We start from the raw sequence: 23,898 nt of genomic DNA on the forward strand, positions 1-23,898 counted from the left end.
TGTGTCCCTGAGACATCTAGCAGGCTGGATGTCTGATATCACTCTAGATAGTCATTCCCAAATTTAACAAGTTAAAACCTAATAATCCACTCATTATTTAGATCTAGTATCTTTTATTTTAAATTGATACAGTAGATTACTACATGTCCTCATGGTATATGACATTAAAAAAAAATTAATTAGAATAAGGTGTTTTTTGTAATACCACTTATAATAAGAAAATTTTGAGGATTTCTGCTTTGAAGTGCTGCTTTCAAAAATTACTAGCCTTAATCAACTATTCAGTTCATAAAAACCATAATTCTTTCTAAGTTTTTTCCTCTCTCAAGTCTTCATCAAGTGATTCTAAGCTCTTCAAATTATATCACACTTAGGTTTTTAAAGGATCCTCTGAGTATCATAAATGGAAAGTATTAATTCAACTTTGATGGGCACATCAGAGTAAAGAATCTGGGCATTGTCTCACATGATGAAAATATCAAGATGCCTTGTGAGCATAAAATGAACCAGATGCATTTATCACCAGGGAGGTGGGGACAAGTGCCAAATATCATGAAAGTTAAGAGTTCTTAAATGGCCTTTTGTCTCCTTGACCTATATATCATTTTAAATTAGGTCAAATATTCTTAAACAATATTTCACTATTTACATACCTAGTATTAAATGTCCAATAGGACACCCTATTAGCACTGAGAGAAGAGAGAAAATATGCTTTTTAAGCTCCAGAAGCATATAATACACTAATGTGTACAGCCTTAGAAACATGTAATGATATTAAAGATTGAAAAGAAGGCAAGGGGAGGGAAGGAAGAGGATGAGGATTCATAGGTCAAGTCCATTATTATAATTATTCAGATTGCATGTACATGTGTGCCGTAGCATATATTCCTATGTGTGTATAAACAGAAAGCTGTCTATACATCCTGAATGTGGCAAGGTTAGGAGTCTGCTTATTTAATCACAAATCACTTTCTCTGATGACAAGTTCTACCTAATATTAACATTTCTCAGTTGTAATCACAGTACTCCATCCTTTACCCTGCAAATCGTATGTACTGATTGTTAAAATTTAGGAACCTACCTTAAAACTTGAATGGACCCTGTTGTTATAAAATATTCCCAATGGAGTGAGTTCTGGTTTCGCTAAGAGCTGCAATCCACTGGATTCCCCTGTAGGTTCCTTGTGGAATAAATACCATATTCCAGCATCCTATAATTAAAAGGGCAAGATTATTAAAAAGCCTCCTTTTATAAAGCCACTCTATGAAACACTCTCACATAACCTAAGCATTTCACAAACAAGTTTCATCTTTTTAACACTAATTATTCATTGGTTCAGGTTCAGAATTGACTCTAAAGAGTTGTGCACTCATCTACCACCCTCAAAGCAGTATATCAGGCTTTAAAAAAAAAAGCAAATTTAATTTTGCTTGTAAGATGGGACGAAAGGGCTTCCCTGGTGGTGCAGTGGTTGGGAGTCTGCCTGCCAGTGCAGGGGACACGGGTTCAAGCCTTGGTCTGGGAGGATCCCACATGTCGCGGAGCAGCTGGGCCCATGCGCCACAACTGCTGAGCCTGCGCTCTAGAGCCCGCGCGCCTAGAGCCCGTGCTCTGCAGCAGGAGAGGCCACCACAATGAGAGGCCCGCGCACCGCAATGAAGAGTGGCCCCTGCTCGCTGCAACTAGAGAAGGCCCGTGCGCAGCAACGAAGGCCCAATGCAGCCAAAATTAAATAAATTAATTAATTAAAAAAAAAATGATGGGACGAAAGATAGAATTAGCTGATACCAAAATTTATTTTCGAAGTAACTTTCCCATCATTATCTACTTTAAAAACTCATGCAGCCAGGACATGGAAGTAACCTAAATGTCCATCAACAGAGGAATGGATAAAGAAGATGTGGTATATATATATATATGCATACATACATACACACACACAATGGAATATTACTTGCAATGAAAAAGAACAAAATAATGCCATTTGTAGCAACATGGATGGACCTAGAGATTGTTATACTAAGTGATGTAAGTCAGACACAGAAAGACAAATATCATATGATATCACTTATATGTGGAACCTAAAAAAAAGGGTACAAATGAACTTATTTACAAAACTGAAGTAGAATCACGGATGTATTTGGTTGGCCAAAAAGTTCATTTGGCCAATCCAATAGAAAAGAAACTTTTGGTTACCAGGGGATTAAGGGGGGTGGGGGGGGGAAGGAGGGATAAACTGGGAGATTGGGACTGATATATACACACGACTATATATAAAATAGATAACTAATAAGAACCTGCTGTATAGCACAGGGAACTGTACTCAGTTCTCTGTAATGCCCTATATGGGAAAAGAATCTAACAAAAAAAGAGTGGTTATATGTACATGTATAACTGATTCACCTGAAATTAACACAACACTATAAATCAACTATACTCCAATAAAATTTTTTTTTAAATCAAAGTATTAAATAACAGCTGGGGGTGGGGGGAAAGTCATACAGAACTAGAACCAAACAATTCTCCCCTTCCCTTCCATGTGACCAAGACAGCATAGCCTTTTAGCAATATGGGTTTTTTTCCGTTTACCTCCAAACCTGATCAATAGATGAGTCATACCTATTAAACAACTATCCACCAACATGCAGAGATCACTGACTTCTTTCAAACAACTCCAGTGCCATTCCTGTCCTGAGGCAATTTTTGCCAAACAGAAAAAACCACCACATGCATGAATCAGGATGCTGTCTCAGGCTGGGTCCTGTCTGTTCAATTTCAGTGTTACTTACCTTAACGAAAGCAGCAGAACAGTTTGAAAATTTCTGACACTCAAAATAAGATATAAAAATCGAAACGAAATGTTCTTAATCTCTGTGACAATTTTTTGTTTTACGATTTAATTACAAATCAGCCCAATGTGAAGGACAACTTCACATTAAGGAACTTTGATTAAACAGATTGTTAAAACTCAAATATATAGTCCAAAAGTATGGTATCAATTCAAATTTAGCAAACATTTATTTAGTGCCAGGTCTCAAAGAATTCATACTCTAATGGGAAATACAGAGAGAACTAAAATATAATATATGTAATAAGTACTGTATTAGTTGTAACGAAGTCCTTTAGGAGCATAGAGAGATGAATTGTGGAAAACGTATCACCAAAACGAATGCAGTATGTAGCATTTTTCCATGATAAAACTTTACAGATGGGTCTTAGTAAAACAAACTACTCTGAAAAATGTGTTTGCCACCTCTATTCTTTTGGGCACAAAACAGACTTGGAGGGCTGTGAGGAAGACTCCATACCATAGCCCTACAAACTGAGGGCAGAGCAAACCCTACCAGGATGCAATGGAGTTTCAGGTTGGGGGATAGAAAAAGGGGGATAAGGAGGTAGCAGCTGTTTCCTGTTAAAACTCTGTGGTGTCAAAACAGGTAAAGGGAGCTTTGTAAAAGGCAGTGGAAAGGTACCAAGAAGAAAGGGTTTGATTTACTTTGGGAGGAAAACCCTTGCCAAAACATGAGCTTTACCGGAACAATTTTTCTAGAGAGAAAAAAAGAACTCACAGAATGACTAGGAAGAAGAACATACAGGAGATGGAAAAGATAGGGACCTGCTTTCTTCTTTTCTCACATGAGGCCTAGTAAGGATGTCTGGCAACCTCACCTTACATTTTTCATGGACTATTTGCAATTTGCTTTGATCTTCAACCCATGACTTCTGAAAACAGCTGAAAGGAATCTCTGCTCTGACTGTTCATTTGTAATGTAACAGATCAGAAGATGATCCTGGGGTAAGACTGCACATCAAACCCTTGGTCACCTTTACCCAAAATCTCATCTTCCAATCAGAAACTCTCAACACAGATCCTATATGGGCTCAACAAATATTTGATGAAAAATGAATGAATAGAAGCCTGAAATGATTGAATGTCCAGGTCTCTGCTCTGTCAAATGAGAATTTTGTTTTATGTTTTATGTTTTTAAGAAAAATCACAGATGTGAATTCCACCATCACCCAGTGATACCTGTTTTCTGGTTATCTTGAAGAAATACTCCCTTCAACTAATTGTTTATTTCATCCTGGAAAACAATGCTAGGTATTCCTTTCCTTTTTAAAATGTTAATAGCCATGATGTATATATATGAATATTCAGGTTTTGCTGCAAAGCTCACATTTCTGTGCTATAGTTTTCAGCACAGATATACTCATAATAGTATCATGTCTTAAAGATTCACTTTTATGTTATAAATTAGCAGCTCTAAAAACACACTTACAAATGTAAATTTCCCCAAGCTTATCCTGGAGACATTTCTGTCATCCAAAAACAGTTCATTTATACTCTTCAGTTATCCCTGTGTATGTGTATGTGAAACAATTTAAGGCACATAGTTAATTTAAGGCACACAATTGAGTCCTTGCTTTACCAAGGAGATGAAATTCCTAAGTGTATACAATCCCTGTATTTAACAAAAGGATGTGCCCCTTTGACCAGAATGACCATTGTCATAACATTCTACAGAATAATCCACTCTCATAAGGCTTTCTTTGCTCATTAATATACGACCGAACTAGGGAAGCCAGAAAGATCGTACATAATACACTAAAAATACACTCTGGAGATGACATGATAACCCTAGATATGAGCCCACCTCTTTTCTGGCATTTAGCACCTGTCTTACTACACTCATGAATACTAACTGGCACAAATGATTTAGAAGAAATAGAAGAACCATCTCAACCATAGCCTGCTCTCAATGAAATAAGCTGCACCAGAAAGCAAGGTGCTTGAGTTAGATTACCACAAACTACACTGCATATATATAAACCAGAATACTTATAAACTTGAATACAAAAAAACTGAAGCACTTTAATATTATTTACCTGTGAGCCTGCAGCTGCATTATTAATCAGATTATTGTTGGGATGAGCAATCCAGAAAGTTGAAACAGCCCTGAAAGGCATTTATTAAGGTGATTTAAACATTCATCAGGAAAAATCCCACCTATTAAAAACCTCCCCCAAAACATCTTCCCCAAAAGCCAGCAGCCCTTGACCATCACAAGTGAGTTTTTCACTCCACCAATTACTCACATACAATCAGTTGCAGGCACAGGGATGTAATTTCCAAACACTTTTTCCCGCATGGTGGTACACATGGAGTTATTCCTATCAGTGGGAAGTAGGGTGCCTGGTTTGGTGAGGAGTCCCAGATTGTGGAACAAAGTGTTTCTCTGTTCAATACCATCTTCCAAAAAGAAACAATGACCTAGTGTGTCAAATCCGATGGTGTCTTTTATCTGCAGAAATACAAGTGTATGATGTCATTGGTAACAAGATTGACTGCAGTTTAAGCGACAAGTGCTATTCATGAGGCATGCTCAGTACAAAAGCAAAAAGAAGTTTTCATCTTAGCTGATGGGGCAAAGTCAAATGTCAGGGTTCATTGATCTCTTAAAAGAACAGAGAAAAACAGCAGAACTCTCAGTAAAGCAGGATAGAGTAAGACATGTCGTATAACAGCTTACTTATATAAAATTGAGAAGTCATGAGAATGAAGGAGAGTTAACTGTTTCCATAATATGCATCAACATAATGTGAGGCTACTTACCAGCAAGCCATTTGTCCCATGCACAGTGATACACCTTGAGAAGCTGTGATGAATAGATAGGCCGTCCACAAATGTTGCATGTCTGTACCCTCCTTTATAATCCACGTCTCCACACAGGTGAAAATGAACAGGATACCGCCCCAGGTGCTGCTGACCCATGTGTTTCAATTCCACATGAGAAAGATGGACTGAAGTAAAATTTTTCTTTATCTGTAAGACAAAGATAACCAAAATCAAACTAATACGTAAGCAAAGTAGCTTCAGCAAAGTAGCTCAGAATAGCAAAGTAGCAAAAAATATTGTTTTAATAGAAAATATCTGAAGGAGACTAGACTAGACTGTTTTCCTGGATCGTAATTTAGCAAATGCTTCCTTACGTAAGTGAATGCTTTAAAGAGCAATAAAAATAGCCTCTCATTAGGAATAAAGGAAATGTAACAAGGAAAACTACAGAAATGGTTTCTGTATATATGTTTGGGTTTGTTCAAATATTTTGGCCATTTCCAGTCTTGTCTTATTCTTTCATTTCTATAATCTCCACCAGAGTTTGATAAATAATTATTTCTAAATCCTCCCTCAATGTTTAATTAGCACATACTGTTGTTTACTTGAGTCCTTTTTAAAAATGCCACTGTTGATCCACCACTTGAGCGATCTCAATATTTACAAACACTGGATTTTTTATCACACTACTAAAAACAAAGAAATGACACTGACCAACATTTTAGAAATCAGTGCAATAGAAACGTAGCAAACAATAATAGCCTACTCAATGCACAAAAACTGATTTTAAGACACATGTAGCCAAAATGCAGCCCAGGAGTCCAATACATTAGTACATAGAGCAATGCTTAGCACACAGTAAGTGTTCAGTACTTTTACAGAATAAAAATCTGCATACAAAAAATATCTTTACAGAAACATATTTTGAATGTGTACTGCTTACCGTTTCATAATATTTTTAAAAAAAAAAACTGATTCGGGGCTTCCCTGGTGGTGCAGTGGTTGAGAATCTGCCTGCCAATGCAGGGGACACGGGTTCGAGCCCTGGTCTGGGAAGATCCCACATGCTGCGGAGCAACTAGGCCCGTGAGCCACAATTGCTGAGCCTGTGCTCCGCAACAAGAGAGGCCGCGATAGTGAGAGGCCCGCGCACCGCGATGAAGAGTGGCCCCCACTTGCCGCAACTAGAGAAAGCCCTCACACAAAAACGAAGACCCGGGCTGCCCTGGTGGCACAGTGGTTGAGAGTCTGCCTGCCAATGCAGGGGACACGGGTTCGAGCCCTGGTCTGGGAGGATCCCACATGCCGCGGAGCAACTGGGCCCGTGAGCCACAACTACTGAGCCTGCGCGTCTGGAGCCTGTGCTCTGCAACAAGAGAGGCCGCGATAGTGAGAGGCCCGTGCACCGCGATGAAGAGGCACCCCTGCTTGCCGCAACTAGAGAAAGCCCTTGGGCAGAAACGAAGACCCAACGTAGCTAAAAATAAATAAATAATAAAAATAATAAAAATAAAGGAATTCCTTAAAAAAAAAAAACCAAAAAACTAAAACCTAAAAAAAAAAAAAAAGACCCAACACAGCCATAAATAAATAAATAAAAATTTTAAAAATAACCAAAAAAAAAACTGATTCTTTCAGAGATTGCATGCATGATACTGAGATTATTTGTTTTTTTGTCTGTATAATTGGTTCTTCCCAATGTAGATTGATTTAATCCTTCATGGGACAATTCTTAAATGGTTTAACTATAGGTCCAGATCAACTAAATAAAGATATAACCTTATCTTTTAATCATCTAAAATCTCATTGTTATTGGATAAAGAAATAAAATATGATTTCAATAGCCATACAGATCTCATTCCAAAACTTGAAAGTTTTTTCCACATGCACTTAGCAGCCAGGGTTTCAAAGAGTTCATTAAATCCTTTTGCCTACCATGACATGTCCCCCAAAGGTATCATAATCAAAGAATTGGCACTGGTTTTCAGCGTAGCATGAGTCTTCCATTTCTCCTCGGATTACAATATTCTGGGTAAGAATTCCAACCTCAGCTCTCATGTCTACACCATCTATAATCTCACCCATGTGCAGGAACTGAGGCGTTTCTGGTTGATGAGAGCAAAGCAAAAATAACATTAGAACAATGAAAACATAAAACTTACGTCAAAAAGATAGTCCTCTTTATTCTGTAACTCCAAGACATTATTAAAATGTATTGTTTTCTTCCATTCTTCAATACCTCAGAACCACAGAATCCCAGGAAGTAAAGATTTTAAGGATTATCTAGTCTAATTCCCTACTCAATGCCTTAACCCTCACTACCAACTATCAAACCCACACACAGAGAGCTTACTCCTCCCTAAAGTAGTTCAGTCCTCTCTTGAACAGCACCAATAATCCGGAATCTAACTAAGAATCCATGCTGTCTCTCTCTCTCTCTCTCTGCTTCCTGTCCATGTGCTCTTGTTCTACTCCCTTGAGGACAGATGAAGACCCAGATGCATGTTGGATCTAGGAAAACAAATGGTTTTGTACATGTTGATAACAGAGTGTCAAGTTGTTTTTGCTTCTACTTCAAAGCTAAAGTAATCTGCATTTGGACATTAACAGTATAGAAATAACCATCTTTCCTTTCCCACTTCTTATTGTAATATTATTATGCACTTTTAAATTCCCACCTTTATTGGAAGCTTAGAAACACTTTAAGAATGAGCTTTTATCTGATCTTTACTATATAAACTCAGGAAGAAAAAATACAAATATATCAAGGAGTTGAGATTATGGAGACTCATTATCATGTAGACTTGTTAACAAGAGTGGGAATTTCCAACTGAAATTAATGCCAGATCGTATCATTGTTTTTTAGCTTTTTGTTTTCTGCTTATACCCTGTATTGTCAAGAAAGAAAAGTACAAAACTGAATGAAACAAGAAAAAACTGCTAAGTGGGCCAATCCCATTTTTTTCTAAAGCAAAAAATTTTCCTTTAACCTTCAAAGCTCTAAATTACCCATTGAGTACTTTTAAATAGTTACTATAAATTATTTTGTTTTGTTTTTATTTTGTTTTGTATCAAAAATGTATATTTTTATTACAGAAGCAAGGAACTATAATGAGTGAAATGCACAATGAATCCCATAATTGAGGCAATGAAGGAAGAAGCTTTGCCTATTACCAGGCTCAAAATAAGTACCTGGTAAATGTCAGTCATCCTTTATAAACACAGCTTACAGTAAGAATCTTATTGTACATTGCTCTCTCTCAAAAAATATACTATTCAAGATTATGATAGGAAATGTAGTTTTATGAAAATACCTTTTTGGTTTCATTTTAAATATATTAGTGAGATCTACTTTTTGCCAAGAAAGTAGACACTCAAAAACCATGAGTTTCATTTTTTTTAATTAAAAAAAGAAAGACTTCTATTAAAAAATGAATCTGGTTTACTATTATTTAATAGTGGAAAATTAATAAGAAAGTAGTTGGAAAGGATCTTGAAAAAATCAATCCATCTAGTCTGCATCTTTTTTTTTTTAACATAGAAACTGGCACAAAAACACTGATTTGCCTATAACACATCATTAACATCAACATTATTGCTCAATGACTACTTTTATCTAACATCCTCTGGGACTCTAGTGTTCAAAGCACCCCACTGCTAAGATCTTCAATATTGATGATGATGATGATGACGACTGAAGGAAAAACAAAGAATTCCAGGAGTCATATCTCAAAAAGAGTGTTTCCCAAGAGCCTTCTGAGCAGTCTGATACCTTTGACTTTGACCTGGAAGCGGTTGCACTTGGGACAGGGGAGAAGGGTGAACTCCTCTGCTTGGTACATGGAATAGTCCGTGCTTGCAACCACAATCTGATCTCCAGGTTTCCAGCTACTAACGTCATCCAGCAGATGAAGTTTCACTCCATCCACGACCTCTACCCGGAAACCTGAAAGAGAAACACCTAAACCAAAAAGCAAGAAAGAAAGTGATTTTTTTTTTGTAAAATCAACCCCCTCACTGACTCACAAATCAAAAGTTAAAATAAACACAAGTCAGCAATGCTTCAATTTGATCCATGCACAGGATGAGACAGGACATTAGCACACACATAATCTTAATATTAAGAATAACAGCTTGCCTTAGGCAATCTCTCATTTCTGTGCCTTTTTTCATCCTTTAGTCTTTATCTACAGTGTCCTTCCACTCTTAATTCGTCAACCAAGATACTATTCATCTGATAAAATTCAGGCGAACCTTTAAGTACTTCCCAAACATCCCTGCTGGAAGTAACCTTTATCTCCGGTATTCTCATTCTGATATTCTCTTTGGTATGATTCATATCATTCCAATGGGAAGACAGCTCACCTCCCTGGAAGCTACATCAGTAAAGGCAGCAAAGTACATGCATCTGTGTATTCACTGCTCTGTCTCATAGTGCAGACTCATAAATGTCTACTGAAGGGATGAGTATTCCCACTATTATCTGCAATGTGACCTAAAGGCCACATGATAGTGCCCCAGTCCAACTCAGCTCCTTTCCTGGGATAACGTCAGGCTTGCAATCCAGGGACTACTAATTATTGATCTCTCCTAATACCTCCTTTTGAAATTCAGAGTTGGTTCCCAACTAGGCAGATGAAAGCTGAAAGGTTGATCCAGCATCTCCATAACTTATACTCTTTAACATGCAACGAAGTGTAGAAGTGTTTCCTGCTTCTAAACTGTCCATGATATAATCTGTCATGGTTCAAAAAGTGATTTAATGCAAATGAATATGGAATAGATGGAAGCTATGGAAAATATGGAAATGTGGGAAAACACCACATTTCAAAGATATCTGTTTACTAACTGTACTTCACTATCATCCTTCTAATTAACTGGCAAACTACTCTGGGGCTACTTTAAGATACTGACTCTAAAAGTCGATGATAGGAGTAAAAAAACCTCATTTACTCAAGTTAGGGGAATAAAAAAGAGGGAAATTTAGGCAAGGCACAAAGAGTAACACAAATATCCTTACAGTCTTGAGGACATCCTGATAAAACCTAACCTGAGCAAGTCTTGAATTCTGCTCCTTTAGACTCTGATCCACCATGTTTTCCTGTTTCTACAAAGCACCAAAAAAAAAAAAAAAACAAGAAAAAAAAAAGAACCTAATAAATGTAAAGTGTTTTCTTTTTTTATATGTTTCTTGCATATAAATACTAAAGCCTATAATGGAATTCTGTCTAAATAATAATAGTAACTCAAACAATAACGATAGCGAACAGTTGTGGGATTTCACATACATAATAACTTTTCATCAAAACAACTTTGAGATATAGGAACTATTATATGCATTAAAGATAAAGAAAGCAAAGGCCAAGGAGTCTGACTGACAGCTGAAAAATGATAGAGCCCGCAAATGAATGCTAACTTAATTCCAGAGTCCAATTTCCTAAACTCTATATCATTCTGCCTTCCCAAGAATCAAAACAGGCAGGTTAAAAGCAAAGGTAAACAAAAACCTCATGGTAGCAATGACAATCACTACCCCAAATTTCAGATTTTACCAAAAAGAATTATCTAAAAAAAGAACTAAGAAACATTAATTTTTTTCATATAAAATTTCAATAATGCTTTAAAAAAAGATTTCTAGATGAATAAGTTTTGGCTTAAAAGACCATCAGAATTTGTTTCTGTTTAAAGAAAAAAAAAAGCTATGTTACATGGAAAAAATCTGTATTGTTCGATTATTCCTCATTTTTTTCTGGCTGTAGAAGAAAATCCTACCTGAGATATCTCCTATTAGCACTACTGAATTGGAAGTATGAAAGGACATAAGTTTTATCCTCCTTGCTTCCTGGAGAGAATTTCTACCTCATCCAGAAAATAGGAGCCACTGAGAACATAGAATACAAACAATATCCTACAGTAGATAGCTAGAATGTATCCTCTTCCAGAAGAGAGGAATCATTGGTAATGTGGAAATGAAAGCAAAATTTCCCACAAAGGAAATGTTGACTCAAGGTTTTGTCAGTGTTATGCTCTGCCTGGAGTCTCCCTGGAAGCAGTTCCACTAAACTCTTCATGCAGATCCAAATTCCTGCTTAGAAATACTTCTCATCTACCTATGCTTTTTGCCAGAGGCAACCATGACGTGGTCAAAAGAGCAGTAGTCTTGGAGGCAGAAAGCTAAGGCTTAATTCCAGGTTCCTTATCCATAATAGAAACCATCTCCTCACCTCAGACTCAGAAGGCTGCTTAGATGGAACATGTGAAAAGTCCCTGTTACATACCAGGAACTCTGTTTTAAAGCAAAAGACTTTCTCTCTTTAATTACAAGGACACAAAATACACCCAGGTCATGTTTGCATTATTGTTAAAATAGCTAACCTTTATTTAGTGCTTACTATATACACTGTGCTAAAAAACTTCATATTCTTCGCATTTGATACTCACAGCAGCTCTATGTGGTAGTTTCCATAATTATCTCCATTTTTCAGATGAGGAAACTGAGGGTTAGGAAGTTAAAGTCACATGCCCATCATCATATAGTAAGTAAAAGAGCTGGGATATGAACCCAGGCATTCTGTCTCCAGAAATCCATTTCAGTGAATACTTTGCTACAGTGCTGCTCAAAACAGAGTTATAAGCTCAGTCTAAAATAAACCTTTCTGGCTAATTACAGATGTAATAAAGCACTTTTTAATGACTCATTTCACATTAATTTTGGTTGGAAAAAAAAGCTGGTGGGCAAGCACAGACAGAAGGCTGCCTATCTACCTGGAGCCAAAAAAATCTAGCAGCAAAGTCGGTAAGTACAGAAATTCTGCAGTGAACATCCTTAAGAGAAAAAATGAGAGCATCAGTGCTAGACATGACAGTTCTTGGATTATTATTTTTAAAATATGCTGAAGAAAAAGTAAAGACCTAAGGTAACTTTACAATACATTATTTAAGGAGAGGAAAGCAGGTTAAAACAAAATGAACACTAGGGGAGGCAACATAAATTGAAGAGTGCTAATTAACTCTGAATGATAGGGTTAAACATTAATTTTAACTTTGTACTTTTCTGTGTTTTCCAATTTGTCCATCAGATAAATGTCGTAGCTGGATTATCAAGGAAAAATTGCTAAGAAAATGAGTAATTTGTTTATACAGCATGTGTTCAAAGGTAATATTTGCCGACACGTCTATATAACGAGAAAATCTAAGGTACAAGATCATTTCACTGTCACAGAACATAACCAAAGACAGCTCACCCGATCACATCCAGATTGGTTCAACTGGTACCAAATCCAGGAAGCAAATCCATTAACTACACCATATGACTCAAGAATGAAGAACAAAAGTCCAATTGGGGGGTGCCTAAACTAGATCATTTTCTAGTCCAGAAAAAACTCTTGAGTCTAAAAGATTATGTACAGTAGGGAAACTATAGGTTTCATCTTTAACCAGTTGAGAAATCTAAACAGACTGTCATTTGAATACAATAACACTTAAAAAAAAAAATCTGTCACAATACTTACCAATGTCTTACAAGAGTATAAACTGTACTCGCCTACCTTCAATCCATTCACTATAAGCTGTCACAGAGAACTTCTGACCATCCACAGTATAAAATTCTCTTTGGGCAAGAGCCTTTCCTCCACTACTATGATTCTCATAGTTTCTCACAGATTCATTGCAAGAAGTACTTCCACCATCAATGACACCAACCAAAGCCCAAGCTTGCCTAGAAGGAAAATAAGCAGGTGCATTTGATTATTTGTCATGGTACTGACCCAAATCCCCAACACAGATGTTATGACAGGTGCTGTTAACTCTATTTCATTTTTGTCAACCCCTCCACCTCTTTTTCCATGTGTGGTTGCAAGTCCAAACTTGACTGAAATAACTGACATCACAGAAGAAAACGCACCTGAATTTTAAATCCTTGTTTGTCCAGCTCTGTAACAGGTGAAACACTGATGACTATGACTTCAATTAATCATTGACTTCCTTCCTCAATGCATACCCATTTCATTCCTATATCATTCTGGGCACAAACCCATTTCTTTTTAAATGATTATTACCTGCTCTCTTTTCCACTCTCCTCTCTGCTATGTTCTCAAATCTAGCTGCATAATAGAATCACACGGAGCTTTAGGAATATATCCATGCTTAGACCCAGCCCATGCTGGTGCAAACAAAATCTCTACAGGTGGGGCCTGGCATTAGTCTGTTTTTAAAGTTCCCCAGATGCCACGATTGTGCAGCCACACTGGAGAACCACCAAGTTAGAGCAGTGGTTCTCGAACTCTGTAGGCATCAGGATCACCTGGAGGGCTTGTTAAATCAGATTGCTGGGTCCCACCTTCTGATTGTTTGAGGCGGGGCCATAGAATTTGCATTTATGACAAGTTCCCAAGTGATGCTGATGCTGCTGGTCTGGGAACCACACTGAGAACCTCTGAGTCACAGGTCAGAGTTTAGAGCCTTAGGTATCAACCTTAACTGCACAAATTGCAGGGGGGTGTGTCCTAGCCTTCAGAGATCCTGAGGTAAATGATGTAGGGTGGGCCCTGGGCATGGGATTTTTTTTTAAGATCTCATGTATGCAAACAAGGCTGAGCACCACTCGATTATTGGTTTCTTAATATTCTTAAATTAAAACTGTAGAATCACTATCCAATAGATTTAAAATTTTACATGCTTTGTATCTATTTGTTGAAAGCAGTATGTTTGAAAAACACCATTTTATTTCTGTGATACTGTGATAAACATCCCAGGGACTTTGCTCAAGTTTGTGGCAAAATCAATCAAAAAAAAAAAGAAAGAACAAAGATTAAAAAGTCAGAAAATTTGCCTTAAGACTCCTGGTTTAAAACATGAGAAGAAAAATGTCAACTTCCTACTGTAGAAAAAAAAAATGCCAAATGTAATCTATGCTAGACAGATGGCTGGATATTCACGGATGAAAGTTAACCAAAGCATGCCTACAACCTTACAGATTCTACACCCACCCCTGCGTGGATTAGCTACTCTTTGGCCGACTGTGCTTTATACCTCTATTTATATTCCTTGATACAGCAGAAAGAATCAAACGAAGAATGTCTCAATTTATTATCTCCTGTGTGAGAGGGAAGAGGAAGAATATCAGAGGCTTCCTTTATTTACCAGAACTGCCTCAGCAACTATAAAACAATGTTCTATTCTATTGATATTATCTCCAAAACACTCCTACTTCCCTCCTCCACTTGAGGAAAATTTCAGCATGCCAGAACATTATCTTCAAAGGGGCATGTTTATGTACCCTGGAGATAATGTCAGTGCAATGGAATGTTGGCAAAGGATCACAACTCTAATTCCTCCATCAAATCAGCAGCAATATTTCTAAATTCTAAAGGGAATTTAGAAACAGTAGGGAGAGGAACCCAAAAAAAGTCAAACAAAATATTCATAGCTAATGAACACACAAACCTAGAACAATAATGACGTAAAGAAACAAAAGTTGTAATCTCCGGTATTACTGGATAGTGAAACAAAGTAGGTGTCTGACTTTGAACAGACCACACTTCCATTCATAGGTCTATAAATTATAGAAATATGTGTACCTAAGCATGAAGAGATGGATAAAAGAACACTCAGAGAAGCACATTTTATAAGAGAGGTCTGAACTGGACAACCACCCAGATGTCCAGCAGTAAATACACTGTGCTATAGTCATACAACAGAAAATAAACAACAATGAAAATAAGCCACCCTGCATGCACCAACATAAACGACACTCAATAACGAGGTTGAGCAAATAAGCCAGACACAAAATATAACATATTGTCTGCTTCCATTTATATGAAGTTCAAAGACAGGCAAACCTGAACTTGAGTGTTCTCCACAAATTCAGGGGAGTGGTTTACCTTTGGTGAACAGAGGGAGTGGTCAGTGAACAGGATGGGATAGGATGGGGGCTTCCAGGACACTGGCAACGTTCTCTTTCTTGATCTGGGTGGTAGCTACCCCGATATCACATGGTGATAAATCATTAATCTCTACATTCTTGTTTTTAGCACTTTTCTGTATATGTATAATATTTAATTAAATCACCACCACCACCACCCCAAAAAAAACCACCTCTAAGCCCTCCTTCTCTACAGCCTACACAGTATACTCCTAAACTTCCCTCGGGCTTCTCACCTTTGGGAAGCCTCTACTGATTCCCCAAGGCTCCTTCTATTTGCACTCCCATCATACCCTGTAGCTGCACTAAGTGTCTCATTGTACGATCCCCTTCTACTTAGGTCTCTGTTTATCCACCAGATTAAAAGAGGACTCTGAGACAGTGTCCTTTCATCTAAGCATCTATGGGTACCCGGCGCTTAGAATCCCCTAAATATTCCCTGGATGAGTAAAAAGCATTTTTAAGAACATTACAGATGCTTTTTCTTCACTAATTTTTGTCTTCTTAACTTTCTCTACAATATCTATAGATAATATTCCATTCCAACACTGACCAAAGAAAAAATAATAACTAGATCAACCAACCATCAAAGGAAAAAATAATAACTAGATCATTTCAACATGGGAGTTTTGAAGTCCTCTTGCTTTTCACTGCAGATATTCCCTGACTTTATTGTGAACAGTAAGCAGAATTAAAACTTCTGTTTTTTTGAATTAATTGTTGAGCCAGCTGCTTCCCCAGAACCCAGAACTGCATTAGGAAATCATGATTAACTAGACTATGGCATAAGAACACAAGAATAAATTGTAGGAATGAATCCTACTATCTGGATGAACCTCGTAGCCTTCCAACTTGTGCTTCCTCACATGTGCCAGGGCCCCAGAGGCCTGTGCCAATCAAACAAGCAGATTCAAATTAAAGGATTCAAAAAAAAAAAAAAGAAAGAAAGAAAAAGAAAAAGAAAACTGTGCATGTTCCACCCCTCCTCAATCTTTTCAGACAACTTTTACACCTTAGCACGGAATTGGGCCCTAACCTTTCAATTCATAAGGTGCCTCAACTAGCCTGAGTTTCATATGATCTTCAGAAGATAATAAAAGAAGGAAGTCAATCTCCTTAAACTGCCTGATTGCTTTTCAGTACATTTCTGTTCTTAATTTTTCACAAGCCCAATGCTAAGGTTCACAAAGTGCTTCATAAACCAAAGCCAAGAAAAGAACTTTGTAAACAGTCTTCTGTCCTCCAGTTCAAAGCAAGAGGCAACCAGACTTCCAAATGGTAGTGGCCATTCTGGACCGTGAAGTCAGACTGTGAAGTGTTTTGTTTCTTTCTCCATCCCGCTCTCCTCTCACACAGACACAGATGCTAATACATAGCAGGAAGGAAGGTAAAGAGATATGTATGCCCACCTGTAGCCCAATCCTTGGATCAGCTTACTTCCCAGCCGGTCCTGGATCATTTGTATGGTTCCTTGTAAGAGGCTTTTGACTGCTGAATCTCCAACAGCTATGGCAACAATCCGTCCTGGATCCTGGTCTCTCAGGAATTTCTGAAGTCTCCTACTTTCATTGTGGTATTCGTGGGTATCAAACCTCTCAATTTCCAAAATTTTGGCTGTGTCTGGGTCAATGACCCTCACATTGAGGCCCCTGGAAAAGTCCTTTTCAAAGGCATGGGAGCCAAAGGTCAAGCCTGAGGAATTCAGAGTTCTCACCAACAGCGTCCACGATGCCTTCTGTGCCCCATGTAATTCCAGTGTCCCGCCGGCTTCCACACCAATAAATTTTTTGCCAAATGTTGGCATACTTTCACCTTCATCTGACTTGCCATACAAGGCAATTGTCGCTTTGGATTTATAGCGGCAATTTTCTGCTCCAATATGAAGCGCCCCACCATCCTTGATCAGGATGTAACGAGTCCTCAAAGTAATATTTCTGGATCCATCTTTATCGTCCCCAAATACAAGCAGTCCTGCAGGGAATAACACTAAGTAAGCCAACTTCTGAAACATCTTTCTGAGGTACAGAGAAATAAATTTCATCTTAAGAGGGGAAAAAAGCACTTCCGCAGTTAAGTTGGGAAAAAGAATTTACTAGAAGTCTGCTTAGAAAATTGAACCTGTTTTCAAAACATATTAAACAAAGAAATGGAGAGTTCATATCTCAACACCCTAAAAATGCCCATGTGTATGAATTTCAATCCATTCACTTTAAAAGTAAACCATTTCTAGAAAAATATCTAAGACTCTACCAATCTGAATTTCACTTTCACGTATGTTAACCCATACGTAACATAACCCATGTTAACTCTCTCATCACTGTCCATAGTTGTAACAAAGATTTAGCTATGAGAGATGACCTTCTGGAACTATTCCCTTTTCTATAAATCAAGGGTCTTGACTTGAGTGATTTCTAAGGCCCTTCCAGCTCTCGAATTCTACTGTTATACCTTAGGAACTTTTCCTGTCTCCATGGTTAGAGTGACACCACATCCTAAAAGCTAAAAATAGTTTTCTACATACAGAACATCAAACGTTGCCCTGTAGTAAAGAGCAACCTTGCTGTTCCCATAGACAGGGACCACTACTTACCTCCATCCTTAATGACTATAGAATTCACTGTGGCATCTGAGGTCAGGCGGAACATATCTCCCTCCTTGATAACAACTTGTTTTGCAGAATCTTGTCCTGGATCCCAGTTCCTGAGACGGGGGTTTTGATCTGGGCAATTCTCTATAAAACAATGCAATATCGATATCCCATTAACCAACAATATGCAAAAATACCTTTAGCCAAATCCAAGTACTACCATCATTTATTGCAACCTGCAAGTAATGGGCTGACATATTTTAATTTCCTTCCATAAGGACGGAAGTCCCATACATCCCACCAAGCAGAGATGTGTCAAATCCTTTACTTCCTCAATATATAAAAAAGGTTTCACCACAAAACCAAGTTGCCATCCTCTGGTTCGGGTCAGAGTCCACAAGGTGAAAACAGAGTTCGCCTGAACTATCTACTCTGGAAATAAATCAACAGTAAGAGGCAAAACTCTGAATTGTTCTTGGACCCACTCTAGAAAGCCATTTTAGAAAAGAAAATATGTTCACAACACACTGGTAAATAAAAAATGGAAATTGCTAAGCAATATGTATATTAGGTCTTCCCAGGTTCCTTCTTATGCATAGTGAATCATAAAGTAGGTGATAATAGCACTTCTTTCATTCCAAAGGCAGCTGCTGATAAACATCACTATCTTCAGACATGTACACTTTCCCAGCAAAGCTGCAAGAGCCAAATGGCCAAAGAATGACTTCTCATTTTCAGAGATGAGGAAACAGCAGATTAGAGAAGCCAAACCCTAGATTACTCAGCAAGTTGAGTGATATGGAAGTTCCCCTTTAAGAAATGAGGTTTACTTTCCTTGTAGCATTTCTTTACTAGAATTAGAATTTTCCTCTTGAGGGACTTCCCTGGTGGTATAGTGGGTAACACTTCGTGCTCCCAATGCAGGGGGACCGGGTTCGATCCCTGGTAGGGGAACTAGATCTCACATGCATGCCGCAACTAAGAGTCCAGAGGCCACAATGCCGTAACTAAGAAGTCCGCACAGAACTAAGACCTGGCGCAGCCGAAATAAATACATAAATAAATAAATAAATATTTCTTTAAAAAAAAATAGATGTGTATAGTGTACATAGTATGTTAGTAACGTGTAAGATATGTTACAAAAAAAGAAATTGACTTCCCTGGTGGCGCAGTAGTTAAGAATCCACCTGCCAATGTAGGGGACACGGGTTCGAGCCCTGGTCAGGGAAGATCCCACATGCCGCGGAGCAACTAAGCCCGTGCGCCACAACTACTGAGCCTGCGCTCTAGAGCCTGTGAGCCACAACTACTGAGCCCATGCACCACAACTACTGAAGCTCGTGTGCCGCAACTACTGAAGCCCGCGGGCCTAGAGCCCGTGCTCCACAACAAGAGAAGCCACCGCAATGAGAAGCCCGCGCACCACAACGAAGAGCCGCCCCCACTCGCCACAACTAGAGAAAGCCCGCGCTCAGCAACGAAGACCCAATGCAGCCAAAAATAAATTAATTAATTAAGTTTAAAAAATAAAATAAAAAATAAATGGAGTGTTTAAAAAAAAAGGAATTTGCCTCTTGAATAGATGATGAGGAAAACATAAAAGTATTTTGCATTGCCACAGCTATTTAATGCATGAGACATTTAGTTTCTGCTATAATTTGGAAGAAAAGAGAGGAAAAAAAATCACACCAATTTTGACCAACTAATGACCAGGTAGTTATTGAGGATCAATTTATCCACTCTGGACTAGATAGTGTAAAATTTATAAAGTATATAATTTATAAAATTTAGAATGAGCTCACAGCCCTCAGAACATATAACCTAGCTTGGGAGAAAAAGCCGCCATGTATGAAATAATACTGAACAATGTGGTAGCTACTTTAGATGCAAAAGAGCTCACAGAAAAGAGGGGTGGGGCTAGAGTAACTGATGCAGCTTCAGTGGAGCAGATGACACTAGACATAGATCCCCAAAGGGTGGACAGTATTTAAATAAGAGGAGCATGAAGGGGAGATAAGAATACCAGTGATACAAATATCCCTTACTATCCAAGTCCATTTGGTTGCTCATTTAGAATACCAAGATATAGCCTACATTTAAACTAAGCAAAGGTAAGAATGGACAGGATATGCTTGCAAATCATATGAAGGTGGAAGGTATATGTTGGGGGATAATATGAGAAAAAGTAGAGACACTGGGTACATCACAAAGATATAATTTTCTATAGGAAGAAAATTGTGATTCCTCATTTTGAACTTGCACACCACTAATGCAAGCATCTATTTCTAAGCATTCATGTTGGTTCACGCTTTCTCTGAGGTGATAATAACCACTACAGTTAAAATTAGTCCCACTAGTTAAGACCTTGGCAATTATTTCATGGAATTAGTTTTTCTCCTAGCAGTTTCATAATCATTGATATTTAATTCTGATAAATCAATGATCATCACTATTATACTAAGAATAATCCTTAAACTTTTAATTCCCATCGAAGAAACAAAACACGTCTTGAATTCGTTCTGACTTAATACTGAGGATTTCTTGAGCTTTTCTTCTACTTCCCTCTCTACCCATAAAACATTTAGCTGGAATGCTCCATGATATCATAAGCAAATGTAGGCCCCAGGTAACAAGCACTGTACCCAGCTACAGAAGGAAATCCCGAAGGAATCTAAGTCTCAAAAGATCTAGAGCCTACTATAATAGTTATATATTTCCTCTTAATGGTTTATAATTATTCCCCAGGAAAGCATGCTTCATTAGAAATTTTTTATCACCAAAAATTCCAGTCTGTTTTTTTCCAGTAAAGTACACTTAATGAGAAAATATATAGTCTGCAGAAAGCATCAAAAAAATAGCTTAGCTAGCCCCACCTTCTCAGCTACCCATTTGTTGAGTAGTGGATGCATTATCAAAGTTATGTAACAGCAATAACCACAGTGAGGCTGATCCTGAAATATTTCAGCATACCAGATCTTTCCACTGATATTCTGGCCTTATACTGCCAAAATGTGAAACTAAACGATGTTGATTCAAGGAACCACATCAGCAATTCAATGTCTTAGCTGGAATATGAAAACATCAATTAAAGCCACAGATTTCAGCTCTGATTTTCCATAATCTAGCATCCCTTTACTGTAGATTACTTGGAAAGAATGAATCAACAGCAGTGAATTTGGTTATTCCTCTGGAGAAAAGGGGAGAGAAAGTCAATGCTATGTGCAATGGAAAGCAATGTTGCAAGTTCTTTATGTGGTCTACTGGCTTGGCCAACAAAGATGTTGAATGAACATGTCTCTTACTTTAGGTCTATTTTCTTAGAAGTACTGACATTACCTCCCCCCAAAACCTTAAAGTCTATAAGACCCCTAAATCACCCATGAAAACTAAATAAACTAATATTTCTAAGTCTTATAACTGGTAAAATGCTTCTCAAACATTATACCCGTTTAAGGAGGCACTAATTCAACAAAAATCTGTTGCAGACTATAAAAAAAAATGCAGACCAGTATGGTGCCAATCCAGTGGCCTGGTCTGCTTTTTCCACAGTGCTGAGCCCTTTGATTTTCAGAGAGACGGATAGGGTATATTATGAGGCCATTCTTCATTGGTACTATATTGAGGCTGACTGACAGTAAACTTTTCAAAATCATTCAAAGTACTGCTATATTACCAACTTGAAAAGCAAAGGCCATTTAAGAAATTAAAATCTCCCTAAATGATATTTAACTATGAAGACAAGTGTATCAGAACTTATACCTACTAATGGATGTTTTTCTTTAAGGATATACCTTGTTCCTCAAAAATATTGGAAGCTTCTCTTTTGGAACTGTCTCCCCAACTGGTTTCAAATGGCAGAACACAAATCTTATCACTTTCACTTTTTTTTTCAATTAAATATACTTTATCACTGCATTTAGTAATTTTTATTACTAAAAACTTGTGCCAGTCTGAAAATCATACCTACCACAAAAGATGAAATTGTGCTACCACAGGATTTCAATAAAGACTCTTAAAATTACTATTTTGAAAAGAAATGCTCCAAGAAAGTCTTGAGTCCTGGGACAAAGTGGGAAAATGGAAAGGAAGAGCAATCCTTTAATTTTATCATTTCCAGTGGATTCCTTTAACAATTGCTCTCATTCATAAGAAGATACACCTCATATTATCTAATTATATATTAGTAAGCTAGAGCCAAGTTAAAATAACAAAAGATTTTTCAGAATTTATTCTACTATTTCCTTCCCTTCTTTCTTCTCCTAGAATGGGTTCTGTATGCACACATGCACACATACGCACTTACCATCTGGAGCATATTTTGAGGATATTCCTAAAATGACTGCAAGTGCAACAAAAAATGAAAAACTAGTAATAGCAAAGCAAATGAAAGTATTTTTGTGCCTCTTCTGCTTTCGGCTTTCTCTCTGGGCTTGTTGTTCCTCAGATGAGAAAGCAAAGGTGGCCCGGGCTTCCGGTCTGGTAGAGGTAAATTTGGCTGAAGCTTGGCTCTTTGGAGGAGGAGGGGGACGCAGTGGGACAACCTTCCCTGGAACATAGCCAGATGAGCGATGGCTGTTTCCATTCTGAGGTTGCAGGAAAGCAGGGGAGTGGCCCCTGGAATTAGTGGCATGCATGATATACTGTCACTGTGAAAAGAAAAGAAAATTAAGGCTCAGAAATGTGAGAATTGTAATGGCTTTTTTTTAGTATTGTGGTAAAATATACATAACATGAAGCTTACCATTTTAACCATTTTTAAACATAAAATCAGTGGCATTAAGCACATTCACAATGTTGTACAACCATTACAACCATCCATTTCCACAACATTTGCATCATCCCAAACAGAAACTCTATAGCCATTAAGCAATAACATTCCCCCCTTCTCCCCAGTCCCTGGTAACCACTGTAATGATTTTTTGAAAATATCAAGTCAGCTTATATCCTGGTATAATAAACTATGTCAACAATCACCTTCACTAATCATCTTCTAATGCCATGGCTCTTCCACCCTGCACATTATAATCACCCGCTAACGTTAATGCCCAGTGCCACACTCCCAAAATTAAGTCAGGAGCCAAGCATCTGTATCTTTTAAATGCTCCCCAAGTGACACTAATGAGCATCTAGATTGAGAGCCACTGTTCTGTGGCAACTGTTCTCAATTGTGCATAAGAATCACCAGGGAATCTTGTTAAAAATGTAGATTCCCAGGCTCTCCACCCCAGTGATTCTGGCTCAATTGGTGGAAAGAGTGCCCTGGAGTTCACATTTTTTAAATGTACCTTGGTGACACTGAAGCAGGTGGTCACACCTTGAGTATCATTACTGTAAATCTCTTCAAATTGAAGTTGGAGTCCATGTGTCATATGAGGACCATAAGGTGGCCCTAACAAGTTCCAGTAGGCAAGCATGCATGTTTAGGTGTCTAATTTTTCCACAAAATTTATCTCCTTGTAAAGCAACTGAACTAGTTTTAACCATGTTATCACTTAACAGACTGTGAATTCATTTAATGAGAAAGTCTATATTATTTCTTTAAATCCTCAAATTTTGTTTAAAAAATAGTAGCATTCAAAGATTATGGTTAAGATGATTTTTAAAAATAGCTAACATTCATAGAGCACTTACTGCCAGGCCCTGTTCTAAACACCTTACGTGTGTTAACTCATCTAATACATTTAATTTGTCGTATTCATCTAACACGACAGATCTATGAGTAGGTGCCATTATCCCCACTTTACATATGAGAAAACTGAGGACTAGAAAAGT

General features: G+C 37.7%; 1 protein-coding gene across 5 annotated transcripts in view; it reads right to left on the minus strand.

Moving 5' to 3' along the window:
• Positions 1 to 23,898, minus strand: part of CEMIP2 (cell migration inducing hyaluronidase 2) — an 80,496-nt gene that overhangs the window by 39,746 nt on the left and 16,852 nt on the right. For 4 of the 5 annotated variants that reach the window (XM_057548513.1, XM_007182259.3, XM_057548511.1 and 1 more), the window contains 10 exons: positions 22,430 to 22,772; positions 18,130 to 18,270; positions 16,949 to 17,510; positions 13,165 to 13,334; positions 9,390 to 9,578; positions 7,553 to 7,722; positions 5,615 to 5,824; positions 5,098 to 5,303; positions 4,888 to 4,957; positions 1,082 to 1,210 (listed from right to left, as the gene is read on the minus strand). In XM_057548513.1, the coding sequence (XP_057404496.1) occupies positions 1,082 to 1,210; positions 4,888 to 4,957; positions 5,098 to 5,303; positions 5,615 to 5,824; positions 7,553 to 7,722; positions 9,390 to 9,578; positions 13,165 to 13,334; positions 16,949 to 17,510; positions 18,130 to 18,270; positions 22,430 to 22,760 (2,178 nt within the window). In that variant the 5' untranslated portion in view covers positions 22,761 to 22,772. The remainder of the gene's footprint in view (positions 1 to 1,081; positions 1,211 to 4,887; positions 4,958 to 5,097; positions 5,304 to 5,614; positions 5,825 to 7,552; positions 7,723 to 9,389; positions 9,579 to 13,164; positions 13,335 to 16,948; positions 17,511 to 18,129; positions 18,271 to 22,429; positions 22,773 to 23,898) is intronic. The other variant, XM_057548514.1, reaches the window with a different exon arrangement.

The sequence above is a fragment of the Balaenoptera acutorostrata genome, chromosome 6, assembly GCF_949987535.1.
Source record: "Balaenoptera acutorostrata chromosome 6, mBalAcu1.1, whole genome shotgun sequence".
Classification (NCBI taxonomy): Eukaryota; Metazoa; Chordata; class Mammalia; order Artiodactyla; family Balaenopteridae; genus Balaenoptera; species Balaenoptera acutorostrata.